This window comes from Triticum aestivum, chromosome 6A, assembly GCF_018294505.1.
Source record: "Triticum aestivum cultivar Chinese Spring chromosome 6A, IWGSC CS RefSeq v2.1, whole genome shotgun sequence".
In the NCBI taxonomy this organism is placed as follows: Eukaryota; Viridiplantae; Streptophyta; class Magnoliopsida; order Poales; family Poaceae; genus Triticum; species Triticum aestivum.
The window spans coordinates 451,623,311-451,641,134 of record NC_057809.1 but is presented as its reverse complement, the minus strand read 5'-3'; the positions used below and the strand labels follow the sequence as shown (position 1 = coordinate 451,641,134).

At 44.9% G+C, this 17,824-nt stretch overlaps 1 protein-coding gene across 1 annotated transcript; it reads right to left on the bottom strand.

Moving 5' to 3' along the window:
• Positions 1 to 13,752: 13,752 nt before the first annotated feature.
• LOC123127861 (GATA transcription factor 6) lies at positions 13,753 to 15,662 on the bottom strand. The gene is made up of 3 exons (XM_044547715.1): positions 15,369 to 15,662; positions 14,944 to 15,237; positions 13,753 to 14,845 (listed from the first exon to the last, which is right to left on the bottom strand). Exons 1-3 carry the CDS (start codon positions 15,636 to 15,638, stop codon positions 14,087 to 14,089), a joined length of 1,323 nt encoding a protein of 440 aa, XP_044403650.1. The 5' UTR covers positions 15,639 to 15,662; the 3' UTR covers positions 13,753 to 14,086.
• Between the last annotated feature and the right edge of the window lie 2,162 nt (positions 15,663 to 17,824).

Sequence of the window (17,824 nt, the reverse complement as noted above, 5' to 3'; positions counted from 1 at the left end):
ATTGCGTTTGAATTCTCCAAACCCTTCCCTTTACATTCTTGCAAGTTGCATGCTTTACTTTTCGCTGCCAATATACTCTTTGCATGCTTGCTTGAATTGTGTGATGATTGCTTGACTTGTCCTACAATAGCTAAAATCTGCCAAGAACTAAAATTGGGAAAAGGTTAAGTTTTTATTTGGTCAAGTAGTCTAATCACCCCCCTCTAGACATACTTTCGATCCTACAAGTGGTATCAGAGCTTTGGTCTCCATTTGCTTTGATCTCCATAGCTTTTGGTGGTCATAGCCTTGGCTTCACAACCTAGGAGAGTATGGCGTCTAGCAAGGGAAATTATCACCGTAGAGGTCCTTACTTTGATGGTACTAATTTTGCTAGTTGGAAGCATAAAATGAAAATGCATATTCTTGGACATAACCCCGCCGTTTGGGCTATTGTGTGTGTTGGTTTGCAAGGTGACTTCTTTGATGGGAAAGAACCAAACCATGAAGCTACCGCAGATGAGTTGAAGATGTTGCAATACAATGCTCAGGCTTGTGATATTCTCTTCAACGGATTGTGCCCCGAAGAATTCAACAAAATCAGCCGTCTTGAGAATGCAAAGGAAATTTGGGACACTTTGATTGATATGCACGAAGGTACCGACTCCGTCAAGGAATCCAAGTTGGATGTGCTTCAAAGTCAACTTGACAAGTTCAAAATGAAGGATGGTGAAGGTGTCGCTGAAATGTACTCTAGGCTTGCTCTCATCACAAATGAGATTGCCGGCTTAGGAAGTGAAGAGATGACTGATATATTCATCATCAAGAAGATTCTAAGGGCCTTGGATGGAAAATATGATACCGTGTGCACATTGATCCAAATGATGCCCAATTACAAAGATCTCAAGCCAACGGAGGTGATTGGAAGAATAGTTGCTCATGAGATGTCACTTAAGGATAAAGAGAAACTTCACAACAAATCAAGTGGTGCCTACAAAGCCTCATGTGAAGCCCCTACATCATCAAGTGAGAAACAAAACTTCAATGAAGAATTGAGCTTAATGGTGAAGAACTTCAACAAGTTCTACAAGAGTAGAAGCAAAAATAGAAGCTTCAAGTCAAGGTCCTACAATGACAAAAGATCTTCTAGTCGAGAGCGAAACTGCTACAGTTGTGGAAGACCCGGACACTATTCCAATGAGTGTACGGCTCCCTACAAGAGAAGAGAAGATTCTCCAAAAAGAAGAAGCAAAGAATCACCACCAAGAGAGAGAAGGAGTAGAGATGATCGTTATGAACGAAGATACTCACGGAGAAGCAAGGATTCGAAAGGAAGGAAAAATCATCAAGGAGCTACACAAAACGAAGACATCAAGCTCATGTTGGTGAATGGGTATCCGGCTCCGACTCCGACAGTCACTCCGAGAGAAGTTATCACTCCGACTCCAAAGATACTCAAGATGAAGGTGTTGCCGGTCTAGCACTTGTGTCAACCAACTCCTACGACATATTTGACTCACCAAATGAAGGAATTGGAAGATGCTTCATGGCCAAAGGTCCTAAGGTAACACACCCCGAGTATGTTGATTTCAATAGTGATGAAGATGACTTGTTAGGTGATGATTTGCTTGTTGACAACTCTAGTGATGAATACTATGATGAAACGTCAATTAATCATGCTAATCAAGATAAAACGAATGACAATGATAAGGAGAAGATTGAGGCTCTAACTAAAGAACTAAACACTCTTAAGTTAGCTCATGAAACTATCTTCGAAGATTATCGAGAACTTTTAAGAGCTCATGAGAAATTACGCTTTGAAAAGCTCAACCTTGAGCAAGAGCATGAGTTCTTAAAAGCAATCAATGATGATCTCCGCAAGAAAAGTTCTCCTTACATTGCCAAGCGTTTACTCTTATCCACTTACATGCCTCAAGTCAAGTCTAGTAACAAGAATAAGAAAGGTTCTTCCTCTAGCAGTAACAAATCATGCTAAATCCAATATTGTTGCCTCTAGTAGTTCTCTTGATTCCACTAATGATTCTCTTAGCCAAGTTACACTTGAGCAAGAAAATAGCTTATTGAAGGGAATTATAGAGAAAGGAGTGTACAAAAGCCTTGCCGGAGTAAGCAATTCGAGGAAATTGTGCGCAAGCAAGGAATGCACCGGAAGAATCAAGGTGTTGGTTTTGAACGAAAGTTCAATGCCAATGGAGTTGAGTGGGAAGAAGATCAATACCCCAAGACAAAGTTTGTTCCTCAACAAGATAAGTATGATACTTCTTTCAAGGGGACACAAGCTCAAGATGATCTTCCACCACAAGACTACAAGCAAAAAGGCAAGGACAAGCTTCAAGAGGAAATTGATGCATTTGAAGAAGCTCCTAAGACCTTAGTCAAGTGGATTCCCAAGACTACTTCAAGTTCCACTTCATCAAGTACGACTACAACTCCAAGGATTCCCATCAAGATGGTGTGGATCCAAAAGAAGAAGAACTAGAGAGTTCTTGAGGGTAACTCCGCCAACATACTTCACTCTTATCATTTTGGCAAGAACAAGTGCAATCAACTTCCACATCTTGCACTAGTTCAAGGAGTCACAAACCCTCTTGTTGGTAAGACAAGGGACAAGGTAACCTAAAAGTTTTCATGGACATCATCTTGTGTGTGCATCACTCTATGTCTATGGATATCCTTGTTTGTTCCTTGTGGGACTAACCCATGTAGGTATTGAAAGTGCAATTCACTCAAATGGATAGCTCCAAGTGATCTACATCAACATTGAGCATCCACATCTTCAACATCTACATGAAGTCATCATCGACAAAACCCGAGGTTAGTTCATCCCTCTAAGGGGGGATATCACATCTAGGGGGAGCTTTACTCTAAGACTTGAGCTAAAGCAACTCTAAAGATGTGAACACAACAATGCTTTATGTAAAAGTGGTAACCCCACTTGAGCTTAAACAATGAGTATGACCTATGATCAAGTGTTCTCACTTGACTCCTAAGTCAATATACTCATATATAGATGACCTTGTCATCGCAAATTGCTTGATAGATGCTAGAATTGGTTGTGCATGCCTTGTCACATATTTCATTTGCCATCTTATTGTGTGAGCATGCTGGTTGCATATTTTACTCATTCGAGGACATCCACTTGTTGTTTTGATTGTTTGGTTTTATTTCCTTTTGCCAAGTGGATGGACAAGAATGCCTAAGAACCTCCTCTAGCTATCTATGTTTTTCTCGTCTCAAACTCTATTCATGCTACATCACAAAATTTGATCAAGTCAGATTCGAACCACTCTATGTGAGGAGTGCTCGGAATCCTCGATTCGTCATAGACTTAAACTTCCAAAACCTCTTTATGATTCTCGGTCTGACCGATACCCCACTTTCGGTCCTACCGAGATCATTAAGTTGATCTAGGTTTTCGATCTCGGTGCAACCGATTTGAACCATTCGGTCACACCGAGTTGCAACAACTGTATACAGTTTTGCATCTCGGTGCCACTGAGTTGTTCCACTCGGTCACACCGACAGGGTCGGGCTATATATAGTCATGGGCAAAAATTTGGAAATTTCTCCGAACCCCTTCGCCCGCGCGATAGCCTGCTCTGCCAAATTGGTCTCCGGATCGTCTCCTCGCCGCCGGCCGCCTCCAGTCGCTGGTCTCCGTCGCTGTCAATGGAAATTCAACCCCGTCGTTGCCGCCGTAGCGAGTCTCCGCCGAACTAGGGTATAGACTCGATCTTTGTGCTATTCCCAATCCAATTCTTAGCACATTGTGATCATCATGATTCTTGCCACGTTTGTTAAACTTCTGTCCAGTCAATGAACTCGTAGATTAGGTTTAATTCAAAAAATTTAGGGTTAGGTTTCCGCCGAAACCATCTCGGACCCACCGAGTTGAAAAACTCGGTCCCACCGATTTGGCTTATGCCATTGCACAAGTGAGACTCGGTCTGACCGAGAATTACTTATCGGTGTGACCGATTTTGGAACTCTGTGAAACCCTAGCAGTCTCGGTGCCACCGAACTGTGACTCGGTCTGACCGAGTTCACTAGTTTAGGTGCCAAAACTGCTTTGGTATCACCGAGTTTAGAAATCGGTAGATCCGAGATGATTTCAGTGGGAAACTAAAACTAAGTTTTTGGATCATTCTTTTGCAAAAATCTCTGCATTTTGTGATGCTCATCTATTCTACCTCATCTATAAACTATTCACAGGGTCAGCAGTCAGCTTGTTCATCATGTCAGACCAAAGTGATAGCCAGAACATGTCAGAAGAGCAAGTGCAGATGAGTGAGGGCACTAGTCCCTCCAGTTCTTCAGATGATGGCAGCAGAAGTACTCCTAGCAATCTGCCTAAAGCTGCCACCAGACAAAGAAAGAAGAGAACTTCAGATTCTGAGGATGAAGATTATGTGGCAGAGGAAGAGGAAGCCACATCCAAGAGAGTTGAGCCAGCACAGGGCATAAAACCAGGGATGAAGATCAAAAGGCCAGCAGGCAGGCAGCCTATGTCAAAGGCCAGAGCTTCAACTGAGAAGCCCACTCCCATTGAGCCAGTTCCTGCTGAAGGCAAGAAGAGGAAAGAAAGGGTGAAGAAAACTGTAGCCAGAGTGCTTGGCAAGGCTTCCATCATGGAAGATGAGGAGGAAGAAGAAGAGGTAGCTGCACCAGCACCTAAGGCACCCAAGCTGATGGGTGATGCCATAAGAACAGGGGCAGCTGCTTCCAAGGCCAAGCCAGCTCCAAAGCCAAAGCCAAAGAGGAACACAAGAAGCATCCCGACTACTGAGAAGAACAAGGCCCCAGTGTCTGAAGCTGCAGGAGAAGAAGAAGAGAATGTTCTTAGAAAGCTCAAGCCCAAGATCCCAGACCACAATGATGCTCATCCTGTGGCTGAGGATATGAAACTCAGGAGAGATTCAGGGCTCCGGAAGTGGAGAGAAGCAGACCCGTATGCTTCAAGAAGAAGGACTGCAGTTGACTACAGGTTTCACACCAAGGAGCAACAAGACTTTTATGAGACAGTGCTGGTAGACAAGAAGCCAATTGCCTATGATATGAGATGGGTTGATTGGCAATACATCAAGGACAACGAAGAGTACTACCCTGGAGTGCAGGACAGCTTCAAGGCATGTGGAGTAGAGGACTTTGTTGGGCAGAATCTCACAAAGTGAAACGAGGAACTCATCATGCAGTTCTACTCCACAACCCATTTCTAGCCAGATGGCAGGATTGTATGGATGTCAGAGGGTACGAGGTACCAGTCTACAGTTGCTGAATGGGCTCAGCTGATTAATGCCCCAGAAGAGCATGATGATGACTTGGACATTTATGCCAAGAAGATGGACCACAACTCAATGTCAAACATGTACAAGGAGATTCCAAATGAAGCACTTGATACGTTCAAGTTTGGCTCAGTACACTATCTTCTGTCAGGGCTGCCAACCATCAACTGGATTTTTAGGCACACCCTATTGCCCAAGTCTGGAGATCACAAGATGATCAGGGGCCACGCGATCAACTTGCTTCATATCTTTGACGTGCCACAGAAATTCAAAGTCATGAGCCTTATGATTGAAACAATCAAGAGGACAACAGCAGACCAGAAGAGGAGCTGTGGATATGCCCCGGAGATTCAGGAGCTCATCAACTCTAAGATGGGCACGGGGATATACTTATTGGACAAGGAACACCTGCCCATCCGTCCAGATTTTGAAGATAATCAAGTGGTCATGACTGAGAATGAGCCATCATCTGCCCAAGCATAAGCCAAGAAGGAGAAGGCGAGGAAGGAGAAAGCTGCCAAGATGCCTACAAGAGGAGGCATCTGAATATTTCCTGAAAACCAAACAAGAGCAGCTTGGTTACTTGATTGCATCCACCCTGTGGATTGAGCAAGGACTAGCTACCCTAACTCAGAACCAGGCAAGCTTAGAGAGGATCATGGAACAAAAGTTCTATGACTTGGATGTCAAAGTGACAGAGATTCAGACTGCAGTGGAGCAGCTCCAGGATGACATGCAGGAGAGGAGAGGCAAGACTACAACTGATGCCTTTGCCAGAGTGCCACGAGGTCCGAGGTCGTCTGCAGTGCCAGTTGCTGACCCCAGAGCCACCACGTCTGCACCAGCTACAGCCTCAGTTCCACCAGCTCCAGCGTCCACTTCAGCCTCGACTCCGACCACGTCTATAGAAGGTTTCGTCCTTGGAGTGCTCCGGACTCCACCACCACCTGAAGATCAAGCCTGAGTGTCGACTTAGCACTATGCATTTTCTAGGAACTTTTTGGTAACTTGTTGCCAAAGGGGGAGAAAATGTATAGATCATAGGCTTCGAGAGAGAGTGTTGCTTTTATTCTCTCTTGTTTTATTTTGTGGTTTTTTTTGAACTTTGTTTGCTTTTGTGTGAGATACTATGTCTTTGCTCGTGAGACATTGATGATCATGTGTTTGATCATAAGCTACAATAAATGTTTGCTTAATATTATCATCTTATCTATCTTATGTGATCATTCACTATTCTTGGTGATGAGTGCATGTATTTCATTCTTATCATTTTAAGCGCTCCACCAAGATGTATGTGACATGGAAGAGTAACCCATGACTCTAATTCTTTGTGCATTTGCAGTCCAAAGCAAATTTTAAATATGCACAAATTTAGGGGGAGCTCTTACTTGTCACATACTTCTCAAAGAGACGATATATTTCATGCTTATTATCATTTGTCGAAGCTTTGATCTATATGTTGTCATCAATTACCAAAAAGGGGGAGATTGAAAGTGCAACTATCCCTAGGTGGTTTTGGTAATTCATAACAACTTATAGCTCATTGAACTAATGCTATTCCAAGATGACTATTTCAGGAAAGCTCAATGATTGGCATGGCATGGATGTGAAAGTGGAACCCTCAAAATGCTAAGGACAAAGGATTGGCTCAAGCTCAAAAGCTCAAGACTCTTCATTTTATATTTTAGTGATCCAAGATCACATTGAGTCTTTAGGAAAAGCCAATACTATCAAGGAGGGATGAGGTGTTGCATAATGAGCCTCTTCCTTCATGTGCTTAGTGATATGCTCCAAAACCCTCAACTACTTTCCCATATCCACATATGACCTAAACCCTAAGCCAAACTCGGTCCTACCGATTCTTTCTATCCGGCGCCACCGAGTTTCACTTGTCATAAGCCACTGCCAAACCCTAGCAATTCGGTTCTACCGATAGGGATCTCGGTCTCACCGAGATGGGATTGCAAACTCTCTGTTTCCCTTTCGTAACTTTTCGGTCTCACCGAAAGAGCGAATCGGTCCCACCGAGATTGCAATGTAAATTCAGTGTTTCCTTTTTGTAACTTTTCGGTCTCACCGAAAGAGCAAATCGGTCCCACCGAGTTTGCCTGACCAACTCTCTGGTTAGCTAATTACCAAAATCGGTCTCACCGAGTTTGTGTAATCGGTCTCACCGAGATTACGTTATGCCCAAACCCTAACCATATCGGTCCTACCGAGTTGCATGTCAGTCCCACCGAAAATCTCTAACGGTCACTAAGTTTACCTTTTCGGTCCGACCGAGTTTTTTGATTCGGTCCCACCGAGATTGGAAAACTGTGTGTAACGGTTGGATTTTGTGTGGAGGCTATATATACCCCTCCACCTCCTCTTCATTCAGAGAGAGAGCCATTAGAACACATACACAATTCCAACTCATATGTTTTGAGAGAGAACCACTTACTCATGTGTTGAGACCAAGATATTCCATTCCTATCATATGAATCTTGATCTCTAGCCTTCCCCAAGTTGCTTTCCACTCAAATCTTCTTTCCACAAAATCCAAATCCTATGAGAGAGAGTTGAGTGTTGGGGAGACTATCATTTGAAGCACAAGAGCAAGGAGTTCATTACCTACACACCATTTGTTACTTCTTGGAGAGTGGTGTCTCCTAGATTGGCTAGGTGTCACTTGGGAGCCTCCGACAAGATTGTGGAGTTGAACCAAGGAGTTTGTAAGGGCAAGGAGATCGCCTACTTCGTGAAGATCTACCGCTAGTGAGGCAAGTCCTTCGTGGGCGATGGCCATGGTGGGATAGACAAGGTTGCTACTTCGTGGACCCTTTGTGGGTGGTTGCTTCTTCGTGGACCCTTCGTGGGTGGAGCCCTTCGTGGACTCGCGCAACCGTTATTCTTTGTGGGTGGAGCCCTCCGTGGACTCGCGCAACCGTTACCCTTCGTGGGTTGAAGTCTCCATCAACGTGGATGTAGGATAGCACCACCTATCTGAACCACGGGAAAAACATCTGTGTCTTCAATTGCGTTTGAATTCTCCAAACCCTTCCCTTTACATTCTTGCAAGTTGCATGCTTTACTTTCCGCTGCCAATATACTCTTTGCATGCTTGCTTGAATTATGTGATGATTGCTTGACTTGTCCTACAATAGCTAAAATCTGCCAAGAACTAAAATTGGGAAAAGGTTAAGTTTTTATTTGGTCAAGTAGTCTAATCACCCCCCCTCTAGACATACTTTCGATCCTACAAATGCCCTCACCCAACTCCTCATGCAACAGGGCTAAATCATACGCTGCATCGAGATCACGTGATTTCTGCAGAGCTACAGCAACACGAACACCAGGTTTGAGTCCATCCAGGAATCTGGTAGTGTAATGCAGTGAATTGGGTGGCTCTTCATACGTAGACAGTTGATCACATAAGTCAGTGAAACGCTCTACATAATTAGCTATGGATGATATCTGAGCTATCTGGAACAACTGACGCAACGACGTCTGATGCTGATTACGACCAAAGCGGTTCTGCACACTCTGACAGAATTCAGACCAACTTGCCTGCGGTTGACGACACTACATAGACTCCAACCAATGGGCAGCAGCACCCTTGAATTGAGCCGTAGCCAGAGAAATCCATCAATGAGTCGGAGTACACCACAACCAGAACTGATCTTCGCAACGCGTTTGCCACAGACACGGATTGGCTCCATCAAATCGCGACAATTCCAGGCGAGCGCCAAATGCAAACGAATCAGCAGCATCAAAGGAATTCGACACTGGACCCAGAGAATGACAGAATGGTAAATTGGACTCTCGCGCACCTCTGACCGGAGGAGGGACATAAGTATTATGCACCTTCCCCGGTGGTCGTGGTCGAAACCGAGGGAATCAGTCGGGGCACCGCCGTGACCATTTCCAGCCACGCACGACGGTGATGGATCTTCATGTCACGAAGGGCTCCCCTTCGACTGGTCGCCGCGGATCTGCTGTAGCTCCATCAACAGCTCGTCGTGGACCCTGCCCACCCTCGAGGAGAGCAAGCCGTCGAGGGTCGTGGTATTCGTAGACGCCGCGCCCATCCTTCGTCCGCTTCTCCATCGCCGCCGCTCGCCGTCGATCTCGCCACCGCGTCTTATGATGATGTTGGGGAAGCGCCAGGACCGCCGAATCTGATACCAAATGTAAGGGTCGCGATCGATCTATGAAGAGGAACTAGGGTTCATGGCGAAATGGGGAATTCGGTAGCGTGCTTTTCCTTCCAACCTCCCTCACTGCTACAGCTGGATTACAATCGGTCGTAGCCGCCGTCCAAGTCCAAGCCAAGTCAATTTGAATGTTACAGAGTTGTATTTAACTACCGAGTCCACTCTAGGCCGCCGTTCCACCCGGGCTTCGTCTTGAAATTGTATTGACTACGTCTTCAAATGTATTGTGTTTATGCGATTATGGGCCATCATGGAAACTGAGGGACTCGAACAATATGGACGTGGCAGTTCAGCTAATTAGGGGGATCTGGGCCATCATGAGGACGGACAGCTCCACCTCCAGGCCCTACTTTTCCATTTGTTCCGAGTCTCTGTACTCGTTTGCAAGCTCTATCCTATAGTCGTTGCTGCCATGTGGTGTGTAAGTGTTAGACCTTTTTACTTGGTTGCCTTGTTTAAGGCATTATTAGTTTAGGGTCGGGGCACATCTTGAGCCTGCGTTCTTAAAGAAGAACTATAGTACTCCCTCCATTCTTAAATGTAAGTCTTTTTAAATATTTCAACAAGTGACTGCATACAAATAAAAAAAAGTGAATTCACACTCTAATATATGTCTACATACATCCGTATGTTGTAGTCCATTTGAAATGTCTAAAAAAAATTATATTTAGAAACGGAGAGAGTAGTTTTTAAACCAAGAAATTACAAAAGTGAGAAAGGTCCCGTGTTTACGTTATTACCCATTCTAAGAAGAAAACAAAAAAACATCTTGCTAGCACCTGCTTCACTTTTTCCCTTTGTACATGAACTTTTAAAAATAAAATAAATTGTGTTGTTGGGAATATCTTTGAAATTAGACATCTAAAAACATGCAAATAAGAAAGGAGAGTCATGACAATATAAATGTTACATGAATCAAATTTATGGTGACTTTGAAGAAGTATTTGGATGCTGTGCATCAGAATTGCAGTAATTTTTTGATCAAAGAAAGTTAGGAGAGTGAAATGAATTAGGAATTTCAAAGATTTACTTAGTGAGACTAGAGTCTATGTTTGGCTCCTCCACAAAATGTTCTTGTGCGGGAACAAATTCTTTAATTTTTCTAATCGATAAAGCTAATTTCCTGCCGACTGCTCATTAGCAACAGGCGCGTATGACCTGGCGACCGCTCGATCCTCCTCCCGCGCAACAATCGCTCGATCGTTTTTTTTTCATCTCCCGCGCAACAATCGATCCATTTTTTCCGGTTTCACGCGTGGAAAGAAAAAAAGGCGCTTGCAAGAATCAAACCGGGAACCTGTTGGTTGAGACCATAGCACACTACCAACTGAGCTAACTGTCTCCTCTGATTTTTTATGCAGATTACATGTATTTTATACCTTATTAAATGAGTGGAAAAGAAAAACAACTCGATCCGCTTCTCTCACGTGACAAAACCGGGAGCTTGTGTGTAAATAGCATGGTATTTGACGCATGCGGACCTAGTAAATTATGATGCAAAGACCGTGATAACTTATGGGTAAATAGCACGATTATGCATCGTAGATCTGATAAGTTACATACAAATACCATGGTAATTTTGACCCAGAAAAAATATATTGAAACATATCCCGATAATTTTGTCTAAACAACAGGATATTATACACATCAATTTTGTGTAAATAACACAGTAATTTAGGCACGACCTGATAATATAACAAACACTCGTGGTCACACAATAGAGCCGGTAAGTTTTGACTGGAGAAAAATTTAGTGGAAAAACAAACCCCAGTAACTTTTATGTAAATATGATGGTAATATACACACAATAAAGCCGATAACTCGCATACAAACACTACGGTAATTCTTTTAACCCTAGAATGAAAGTTGTTGAAAACAATACCCCCGGTAATTTTTGTGCAAATATCATGGCAATATAAGCAAAACAAAGACGATAACTCACGTACAAGCACCATGATAACCTTTCTACCCCGAAAAATGTTAAATAATCTAGTCCGGTAACTTGTATGTAAATAACATGATAATATAGACACAACAAAGTTGATAACTCACGTACAAACATTATGGTAACCATTTGACCCGAGGAAAAATATTGAAAAACAATTCTTGGTAAATTCTGTGTAAATAGGATGGTAGTATACACACAACAAAGCTGATAACCCACGTACAAAAACCGTGGCAACTCCTTTGACCCCAGGATAAAAGTTGTTGAAAATCATACCCCGGTAATTTCTGTGCAAATAACATGATAATATACACACAACATAGCTGATAACTTTGATTTTGAAAATTTTCTCTTTGGAGAACATAACTCCGAATAACTATTGTGTAAATGACATGATAATTTATGCACTGCAGCCCTGATAATTTAGATACAAATATGACGGTAATATTTCAACACGAGGGGTGCTTGAAACGTACCCTGATAATTACTATGTAAATAGTATGATAATTTATGTACCGCTGCCATGATAACTTTTGTGTAAATATCATGATTTTTTACAGACTGCAAAGCATAATAATTTTGTACAACACCTATCGTAACTCTGACCCAAGAAAAAATATTTAAAATATTCCCCGGTAACTTATGTATAAAAAGCATCATAAGTTACGTACCAGAGTGTTGATAACTTTTGTACCCTCAAAAAAAAACTTGTGTACCCTGGCATGCTATTTACAACGAAGTTACCGGGATATGTCAATAATTTTTTCTATGTTAAAATTACCATGATGTTGTAAATATTAACAGAGCAGCCGGGCTATCTATATAGGATAAAAAATATGAAAGGAAAAAAAGAAAAATGGTTCGTTTTCAAGTCGCGCTAAGTAGCAGTACAAATACTATCTAACCTCAATCTAATCATTGGCTCAATCTAGACTGGGTGGTTGCAACTATCTTGGTCTACCAAGAGGTGGTGCGTTCGATTTGCACTTCCGCCAACTCGATTGTTTTTATTGCGCCAGAAGAAAAAAAATGGAGGTGCGGTGGATCGATTCCCACATGGAGAGAAGTCATCCGGATCTGTCGCTAACGACCAGCAGTAGTTTTCTAATTGGTGTTTTAAAACAAGTCTAAAATTACAATTTAACAAACATTAGGAATTTTAAAGAAAATACTAAGGGCTACAACATGACGCTAAGGTTGAATCATATAGGAAAAATTTCGAAGCATTCGTCATTCGTTTTTACTGCGGTGCTCTCGAATCTCTTGGAATGAATTATTTGTTTTTACTGCGGTGCAATCAAACATACATTGATACAAATTCAATTATGTAGGGTTCAAATGGACATTGTATGACAATTCTGCATTTTCCTCCTATCAATGAAATGATAAGCGGATCTTTTTCGTATTCGCGAAAGGAAAGCAACTCTGCATTTTCTCTCCCTATTTTTATAATCCTTAGAATCATGCGAAACAAAGAAGCATGACATTCGAGTTCATGTTTAGTTCCTTCACGGTGTACTATTTCACGTAAGATTGCAAATTTTTTTCTCAACAATCTATTCCTCCAAAATATATAATACTTCCAAAATGGTTATTTAATACTGTACGTTGTTCCACACCAGTCGTGCAAACGGACGTGAGCGCCCGGCCTGACAGGGAATTCGCATCACGAGAGGGAGCATCGCAGTGCGGCCGCTGCAACCAAAGCACACTAGTCTGTCCGAACGGAGTATATTAAAATGCGGGGTACGCAAAATTCGAGGCACCTGGCCATGACCTTGCCAAGATAGCTCCAATGGCCAGTAGCAGTACCGTAGAAAGTAGAAACGTTCTTTCAAAGTAACTCGCGCGCCATTCGCTACGCTCTGCCCGTGCCAGGCGGCCAGTGCTGACTGGTGAAAAGGGCCCAAATGCAAATACACAATTGCATTCTTCTCGTGTACTCTTCAGGACTCTTGTGAATATTTTTGGCTCGCAACCCCGTGGCCTAGTCTACTGGTTCCACCTTGAATGCAGTAGTAATTTGGGTGTCGTAGATGGACGGTAACGGTGCAGTTATCAGGGTCCTGTTTGTACCCGATGTGCGGTGGCCATTAATCAGATACGTACGAGTTCGTAGTAGTAATGACGAAGGGCCGTAAGCTGCAACTCCTTGGGTAGATTTGGCACAGGGGATGCTGAATTTCTGATGTAGTGATGTGAAGAGGAAGAGGGGAATTCACGCCATGATACTAGTACCAGACAGAGTATTCTTCTGGAACCATGGGCTTGGCAGCTTCCTAGAAAGAAAAACAAGGCAGCTAGCTAGCTTCTTGCTTCACACCAAAGATAACCAAGCATGGACATTGCCACTTCTGCCTCGCATGATTCAAACAGCTTCGAAAAGCTTTCTTCCCGAGACTCCACTAAAAAGGCGCCACTTCTACGGCAATATCCTAACAGACCAAACCTAAAACCGAAAGCTTAGTAGAGTAGTGGTAATCCCTACACCTAACACGACCTAATAGACTCCTACTGAAACTACTTTCTGATAAGTTCTTTCTAGTAGTAGGGCAACAACTAAATAGAGGACGCCAAGAAAAATCCAGGAGGAGTACGTTACAACAGACTAATCAACGACACGGCCGAAAAAGATGTACACTAGCCGCCGCGGGGAGGGGCGGCTAGAACGAGGCGACGGCCGGCGCGGCGGCGGCCTCGATGGCGACGGGGACGGGGTCCTTCTTGCGGCGCATCTCCAGCACCTTGCGGTGGGAGTTGGAGTGCAGGTTGCCCACGAACGTGGGGCTGCACGCCGGCCGGTACTCCGGCAGGAGCCGCCCCGACTTGAAGCGGACGCCGCAGGCGTTGCACAGCGTCTTGGCGCCCTCCGGCCCCGCACGCCACTGGGGCGTCTTCTGGACGCCGCAGTGGCTGCACCGCCGGTCGCCCTGGGCGGGCGGGGAGGCGGCGCCGCCAGACAGCTGCGGCGGGAGATGGCTCTTTGGCTTGCGCCCGCGCTTCTTGAGCTTGTGCTTGGACTTCTTGTTCTTGCTCTTGGTGCGTGGCGGTTCGTCGAGGAGGTTGAAGGTTGGGGAGTCCATCAGGAAGAAGGACGACAGGGAGGCCGACGAGGAGCAGGAGGAGCTGGTGGCGGACGACGACGCCGAGTCGGATATGGACGCGCCGGAGAGCGACCACACGGTGGTGCCCCGCGAGCGCTTGCTGCGCTTCTTGGACCTCACCGGCACCAGCGCTTCCGTGGAAAGCGCGCATATGGTCGGGGTCCGCATAGGGTCCACGGCCGGCACAGCGCTTTCCTGGGGCCGGCGGTGCTGCGGTGGCCACGCCGCTGGCGCTGGGAGCTGAGCCGGCGGCGGGAGCTCTGCCTGCGAGTCGTCCATGATACGCGACACCCACTCCAGTTCCTCCGCGTCGTGGGCCTACACAGAAAGCACGCAAAAGAAATGAATAACGCTGGAAACCTAAAATAGCGCCGTCTGGCCGGAAAAAGGGAGAGAAATAAGGTCAAACGTCTTACCGGCAGGTCCATCTCCGGCGGAATAAGCGGCATGAGCTCGTAGGAGACCGCCGACGACCCGTGGGAGTCACTGCACTTTTCCTCCTCCTCGGCCGCCGGCGCCGTCTCGCAGAGAAAGCCGCCGTCCTTATCCACCTCGCAGAGCTCCTCAAGGTCGAGGAGCTCCTCCACCGAGAAGCCGTCACCCAGCAGCCCGGCTCCCCACGCCGCCGGCCCAGCGACCACGGCGGCCGCCACCTCCTCGGCTGCCTCGCACGGCCTGAGGCTACTCCTCAGCGCGGACATCCTCTCCACCTGAAACCGCACCCACAGAAAGAGCAAACTCTCGTCAGTTCCCGCACGAGAACCACTTCTCTCTTGCTAGAAACCGTCTCACACACACACACATACACACGTCTCAGCACAGAGAGACTATGTATGCTTACCTGCAGGGAGCCGTGGTGGTGTGCGAACGACGACGACGACATGGCGGAGGCGGCCGGAGAGGAGGAGGGGGAAAGGGTAGGGAGGGAGGCGTGGAGGAGGTGAGGAGCAGAGGAAAAGGCAGCAGCGGCAGGGGCGGAAGAGATGAGTGTCTGGTGGGTCATTGAATGGCTGCCAAAGTCCGTGTCCGCAACAAATGCACTGTTGCGTTGTTTTCCCCCCTCCCTTTTTCTCCCGCTTTGCTCTCCCTCAATCACGTTGCTCCACTCCATTTCTTTTTCCTGTCAAGAAAAATAATAGTACCAGTCAATAGTCACATATATATATTCTTACTCCATTCGTTACTATGCTTTTGGATGCTAGTTCCCGGATGAATATATGCTAAAAAAATATTTCCTCTGTTTCATAATGTAAGACGTTTTCTCACGTTGATGTACTGTCAAAAAACTCTTACATCATGAGACGCAGGGAGTATATATGTACAACTTATGATGGTCTATTAATAAAATATTTAGCTGATAGATGTAATGATACCATTTCACCACTTGACCTGAGTACTAGCTAGTAACAGACACAGGTCACCTTAATAAACGTGTTGCCGAGCATCTCTAAGCTTGACTCACGCCGATACTGCCACTACTTATTTGTATTGGTCTATTTTAAGTGGAGTGATTCTTTCTCTTTTTTTGCGGGAAGAGGGGTGATAATTTGACCCTCTTATCTGACAGTCTCCTTTCCGAAAATACATGTACTCCCCGAAATGAGCGAATCTGGAACAGATTCGCGCACTGCGCGCGGCAGCAGTTTATTCGCCGGGGCAATTTGTGTGATTATATTATTTTGCTTGCAACTTTTGCGTCGGTGAGTAAGCCGGTGGGGGCGATTGATTACTACGGGTTGCACAGGGGCCGGTGTGGACTCGTGATGGGCCTGCGGGTTCCTTTCCCTCTGTTCCTTCGGAGGAAATGCTGTTGCGAAAATCTGAGTTTGTTTGCTTCAGGCGGGCAATAACAATCATGTCAAGCAATGCCGTTGTCGATTGTTGTTTTAGATAGCTACCCGCTTGTTCCAAGCGGTAAGCAATGCTGTTGTGGTGCAAGCATGTTCGGTGTTTATTTGTTGCCATTGTGGTGCAAGCAGCATGCATCGCGTGTGGAATAAATGAAATCACAAATTTGCCTTGCCAAATCGGGTCGACAAACCTTCTACTCCATATTTGGCCGAGTTGTGATCTGTTTGGCTTGTAGGGATTTAGAACCGTCTATCAAAGTGTATCAGGGTGTACCAAAACACATGAGTGCGCCAAATAGTGTAAACGTAAGATTGCAATGTCATGGCCACTTAAATGTTGTCGTAGTGGATTTGCACCAAAATTTGTTTGTTGCGCCATGAAAAAAGACGGATCTTAACAAGAGCTTTGAGTCAATGAAACCTGTCCTATAATTATAGTGTAGTAGAGTCATGCAGAAAAACTCTTATAGAATACAATGCTACACAAATCAAACAAATTATCAAGAGAAAATCATAATGCTGGTATCCTCTGAAATTACTATCCTAAATGTTAAAAATCTAACGTCAGATTTTTAGATGCGAATCAAAGAGCATCTACATGATCTCCTCAAAGATCTCACAAGATATGAATGTTGCGTGTGATGCACTTGGATAGTGCATTAGAAATAAACACATTGTTTTTTTTGGAGGAATAAAGGGAGATAACGTAGACAAAGATGGGGTGCATTGGATCGCTACAAAATGAGGCTTGAAACACATGGAGGGAAAATTCATAAAGATATTAATCCTACAAACCATTAATAAAAGACTACTATCCAGATGGCCTTCCTGCAAGAATTTTTTCAGTGGAACTGGGGACTATTCAAAGGGTTTTTTTGCAAGAAAAGTTTCAATCTATTCATCTTCAACCATGACAATACAACGAACACCCGAAAAAAATAAAAATTACATCCAGATCAGTAGACCCTACCAACGACTACAAGCACTAAAGCGAACCGAAGGCACACCGCCGTCATCGCCCCTCCGTCGCCGGACCCGGACAAAACTTCTTGTAGTAGATAGTCGGTAAGTCGTCGTGCTAAGGCCCCATAGGACAAGCGCACCAGACCAGCAACCGCTCCGATGGAAAGATGTGTAGATCGGAAGGATCCACCCTAAAGACACACAGAAGTAGACGAATGAAGACCGAATCTGAGTAGATCCACAAAAGACAAGCACCGACTGGATCCCGCGAGATCCACCGAAGACACCTCCACACGCCCTCCAACGGTGCTATGCACCACCGGAACGGGGCTAGGCGAAGAGAACCTTATTCCATCTTCAGGGAGCCACCTCCGTCTCGCCTTCCTAAGCCGAACACAAACTCTAACAAAAATTGAAAAAACATCTAAAAATGGACCCCTCCAGTCGGCAAGACCAGGATCCACCACACATCCATGGCCCTAGG

Excerpts from the sequence above, each read along its gene's own strand:
- LOC123127861 (XM_044547715.1), bottom strand. The coding sequence starts at position 15,638 with ATGGAGTGGAGCAACGTGATTGAGGGAGAGCAAAGCGGGAGAAAAAGG. Across the intron at positions 15,238-15,368 it reads ACCACCACGGCTCCCTGCAG|GTGGAGAGGATGTCCGCGCT; the intron begins GTAAGCATACAT and ends GTGCGGTTTCAG. Across the intron at positions 14,846-14,943 it reads CGCCGGAGATGGACCTGCCG|GCCCACGACGCGGAGGAACT; the intron begins GTAAGACGTTTG and ends CTTTCTGTGTAG.